We start from the raw sequence: 4995 nt of genomic DNA, 5'->3' as shown, positions 1-4995 counted from the left end.
GCGTGGCAGAGTCTTAACTTTGATAAAGAATCTCTCTTTGGTTTTGAGGCTTTAGTCTTTGCAACTTCAGGGATCTTATCTATGCACAATCAGCTTGTAACACTCCAAAGAGAAAGGAAAACTTGAAATCGCATCATTTAATGAAAAAGTCTGTGAAAGTGATTTTGTGCTTCATTGGGATGGCACAATAAAGCGACGTTCACTTGCAGAACGCAAGCTTCTAGAGGGCACATAACTCTGAAGTAATGAATTTAGGTAAAGGGGTGCAGAGCCAGTGGTGGTTTTGTAGGCAAACATTAATGCCTTGAATTTAATGCGAGCAGCTACTGGTAGCCAGTGCAAATTGATGAACAGAGGTGTGACATGCGTTCTTTTCGGCTCATTAAAGATTAATCTTTAGGGATGTTTTATGCGTTTCTGTTTAGGGATGGAGCTAAACCGTGCAGGACAGTGGACCTCAAGGGGTGGAACTGCCCACCCCTGAGAATGAAGACGAGAAAAACAAGAAAATGTCTGTGACTCAATTTTAGGAAACTTAGTCATGTCATACATGCAGCATATTTTGAATATTACATATTTGCTCGCATCAAATAAATGATAGAATTATTGATGACTTAGGGTAGGGCAACATATCTTGGGAGATACGACTCATAAAATCCAATATATATCAAATATTACAAAAATTCCTTTGAATATGTTTTACTTAAGTCCAGATGATATAAAAAGTGACATGAAATTATATTTTGCTGATCATTCTCCACTCTTTCCTGTTTTAGGGTTAATAGTAAATGTTTCAGCCATCTGCCATTTTCATGTAATTGCAATTAAAGCTTAAACCTTGTGTGTCTGTTACAAATAGACAAGGCAAATTAGTTACCTATTGGCAAAAATTATATTTTTGTGCAGATGAATAAATATTTTTGAAATTATATTTTAGAGAAAAATACATTTTAAATGCAAACATCTGTTAAAAGTTAGCAGTGTTGAATTTAACTTATCCATCTAGAATATCTAGAAAGATTTAAATCTAATTTAAATGGACTAAAGCTCACTAAAGACAAGCATTTTTTTAGTTTCATTTTTTGTACACTACTGTTCAAACGTTTGGGGCAGGTAAGATTTTTTAAAATGTATTTTTGAAAAGTATCTTATGCTCACAAAAGCTGGATTTATATTAATTTATATACATATAAAAAAAAAAAAAAAAAAAATCAATGCAGTGCTGCAAAAATTTATTTTGTTTTAAGAATTTTTAGATATTCTAACTGGGAATAGTTTTTTGCAGTGTTGATTTTGCAAAGTGTGATGACTAACTAATAAATTGGACTCTTTCATTTATGAGGAGAATTGGTTTATGAGGAAAATATTTCCATCGATGAAGAGATGCCGTTGGACACAACAAGTAATTCGCAATGATGCCACAGAAACCGTATTGATTAAGTACTTAAAGGTAAATACTTTTTTTTTTCCCCTGTGTGTATATATATATATATATATATTTTTTTTTTTCATTCAGCACTTCCCCTGCTGTCTTCACGTGCGGAAACTTCCTATTCAGGGCTAGCAAAGTCGCCAGCCCGACATCCCGGGGCTATTGTGTTTTCCAGTTGGGCTACCAAAATGTATCACCACTGCCCAACAAGCTACCTTAAATGCAGATCTCCCGTGGGTACTTAAAAACTCCTAAAGTGAGTTGTATCAAACTTAAGGCCATAAAAAGTTTTAAATACGTTAAATGGTATAAGAAATGTCTTGAAATTATAATTTCAAAAGGTCTTACAGTTGGGGACGGACAGACAAGAGTGCGATACGGCTGGATTCAACTTCAAAAGGCAATGATGTCACTGAATAAATATGAGTAGGGATGCACGATATATCGGCCACCATATCTGTCTCGGCCGCGTTTATGAGCGCTGAGCTGCTTTGTGTACAGCCGTTACCGGGAAACCACAATATTTCAGCGCTCCTAAAGCACCACCTCGTGGCAGAGAATGAATTTGCATTTCCAACAAGCCTTTCTTGCTGTTTATAGTCAGATCAATGCAAATATCAACTCATGTTTTTACGCAGCAAACACAGAGTTGTAAATGAGAAAGAAGTTAATGTGCCTTATAAAAACGTAACAATTAAGACGTTAATACGTTTTAAATTAACAATTTATATGCTTGATTTATCCCTTTTCATAAAAATGGTCTAAAGGCTGAAATGCTGTTGTATAAGATTTTTGTTTTTGTGAAAACCTGTATCTGAACTGTAAATCATGTAATATTATGGCTCAGTACTGTATTGGCGCTTTTCCAATGCGTGGTACGGCTCGGCACAGTACGGCACAGCTCGGTTCGCGTTTCCACTGCAGTTCAGTATCGCTTTAGAGTGGGCGGGATTATTCACATGTCCTTATAGTTGCACCGCCTCTATTGCCACGACTCCTGAAAAACGTTTTCATTCCACGTCGCCCCATCAAGCTCTCGCTGGATCTGCTCCTCTGCTATCAACGAGAGGAACGTCTGTACTTTCTCAACAGACAACAAAAGAGCCACTTTTTGGTTGTTAAAAAAGGTGCGCTTGTTCAAAACGGTTGCGTTCCACTTGGAACCTCAACCGAGGTGGTACTAAAAAAAGTACCAGGTCCTGTACACAGTGGAAAACCCCCTAAAAGTGAACCATACCGAGCCGTACCATGCAGTGGAAAAGCGCCATATGTTACCACAGACAACCCCACTCATACATTATTCATTTTACTTGTGCAGCTCTTAAAATGGGTCATAAATTGCCTTACATTTATTTTTTTCAATTCTGCAGATACCCTGTAAATAGTCAAATAAAATTCCTTCCTTCATATTTGTTGATATTTGTGTATTAAAATATTTTTGATTGACATTTAAACATACAGATATATAAAAAATATAGATTTTCTATATATTTTTAATTTGGGTTAGTTAAATTTTCAAGCAGCAGCACAACCATGTGAGTGCTCCTGCAGTCTTAGGTCCACCCAAAATGCTCTCATTGGTTGAGATGCGTGATGACACCCATCCCAAGCCAGTACTGATCAACATCTCACCCATCCTCTGACTCATGGTTTGTCTGTGTGTATTCAGAGCCTGTGAGCAACGGACTTTCAAAATAATAATAATTAAAACTGCGTTAACGCGCGATAAAATAATTGTCGGTGTTAATTAATTAATGCGTTAACGCATTAACTTGCCCAGCCCTAATAATTTTATTTATTCCTGTACTGGCAAAAAGCATTCTAATATGCTGATTTGGTGCTGAAGTAACATTTCTTATTTTTATCACAATTTAAAACGGATGAAATGGCTGCTTAATATTTCTGTGGATATGCACAGAAGTTTCATACACCCTTGCTGAATAAAAGTATTAATTTCTTAAAAAAAATAAAATAAAAAAAAATAATAATCTTACAGACCCCACAAATGTGTAGAACAGATTGCAGAGTTGAGACGACTTACTATTTTCCGCACGTGGCTTAAAGCGCTGCCATCTTTTCCTTTACAGTTGTCCACTTGGTATGGCGGACTGATGACCACATCATCCATTACAATGATGTTTTTCTCCTGCCATTTGCAGTCTTTGATGCTGTGGTGAAGATGAGGAGGAAGCCACAGTTGTTTTATATAATCACATTTGTTAAACAATTCATCCACAGTACAGATGATTGTTAGTAATAATAATACTACATATAGATTCAGCTATCAGTTTCAATTAGTATAGGTCGTGATAGAGCAAAAGCCCGAAGATAAGCCAATTGGAAGTGAGCATTTCAATATTCCCATCACTCACGTTTTATGAATGGTCTGGAAGAGCTGTTGGCCCTCTACAGATACACCAGCACTAACTGCATAAGCTTGCAACAACTTCTCTTCCTTTTCCGCCTGTGCTCTATTCACAAGCTGCACAGAGATGAAGCAACACAAAAATATTACAAATAAACACCATTCTAAATCTCAGATTACTAGACATGCAAATGGAATAGGTCATCATTTGGCCATACCTTGTTAAAATTGAGAGATGCTAAAGGGGGAGGAGTTTCAGCGTGGTCACTGATGACATCCACCTCAGACACGTAGGCCAAGTTAATAAGCACCACATCGCTGAGATTGGGTTTACCGCTGGACGGGGCACATTCTGATGACACGAGTCAAGGTAGTTGTTCGGCAAACATGTATTTATTATAGCAATGCATGCCACACACAGAGAGATGGAACCACCTAGATAGTTATTATCACGGGATCAGTGTTGTATAATTAGCTGTAAGCCATACTTTGTGTATTTTTCCACTCTAGTTTCATGCTTAGCATCTCACGTTAACAAACAGGATAAAATGACATGAATGTCTGTCAGTAAGGAGATGAGTGTCATGGTGGAGGCTGCTTACTAGCATGACAGAGTGCAATCAGATACGAGCCACGTTCGGCTGAGGAGAGAGTACTGTGGTCACTAAAGCGCTCATGCTGACTATAAGGTATTAAAGATACAGTTAGGAAGATTTCTAATGGTTTAAACATAACACCCCTGTCTCCAAACCCTCATAAATCACTTAGTTCTAGAAAACAAGCAGGCATGTTTTTTCTGATGCATGTGTCAAACTCTGGTCCTGGAGGGCCAATGTCCAGCAGTGCTCCAAAACAGCTGCCTGGACGTTTCTAGTAATCCTGAAGATCTGAAGATTAGCTGGTTCAGGTGTGTTTACTAAACTCTGCAGGACAGTGGTCCTCCAAGAACTGAATTTGACACCCCTGCATTATGCAATCAATTCTTCTTAAAGGGGTCATAGGATGCTGCATGCACAAGTTGTTTGAACTGAAATGTGTGTTGGCAGTGTGTGCACACAACCACCCTATAATGATAAAAATCCACCCAGTGTTTTTTTTTTTAATCTGGTTAAATGTTTTCCCCTTTCTCAAATTGAGCCGATCTCAGATGGGCCCCCTCCCATGATAGTTTGATTGACAGTAGCGTTTCAGCACAGAC

The 4995-nt window shown here is 37.8% G+C and overlaps 1 protein-coding gene across 1 annotated transcript in view; it reads right to left on the bottom strand.

The window, feature by feature from the left end:
- Nucleotides 1–4995, bottom strand: part of LOC107582879 (protein LSM12 homolog B-like) — a 14265-nt gene that overhangs the window by 4003 nt on the left and 5267 nt on the right. The window contains exons 3-4 of the mRNA XM_016268901.1: nucleotides 3805–3914; nucleotides 3474–3600 (exon numbers count right to left, since the gene is read on the bottom strand). Of these exons, the coding sequence (XP_016124387.1) occupies nucleotides 3474–3600; nucleotides 3805–3914 (237 nt within the window). The remainder of the gene's footprint in view (nucleotides 1–3473; nucleotides 3601–3804; nucleotides 3915–4995) is intronic.

The sequence above is a fragment of the Sinocyclocheilus grahami genome, unplaced genomic scaffold (genome assembly GCF_001515645.1).
Source record: "Sinocyclocheilus grahami isolate Dianchi unplaced genomic scaffold, SAMN03320097.WGS_v1.1 scaffold48.1, whole genome shotgun sequence".
NCBI lineage: Eukaryota > Metazoa > Chordata > Actinopteri > Cypriniformes > Cyprinidae > Sinocyclocheilus > Sinocyclocheilus grahami.
Note: the sequence above shows the minus strand (reverse complement) of the source record. Positions and strands in the feature narration are given on the sequence as shown.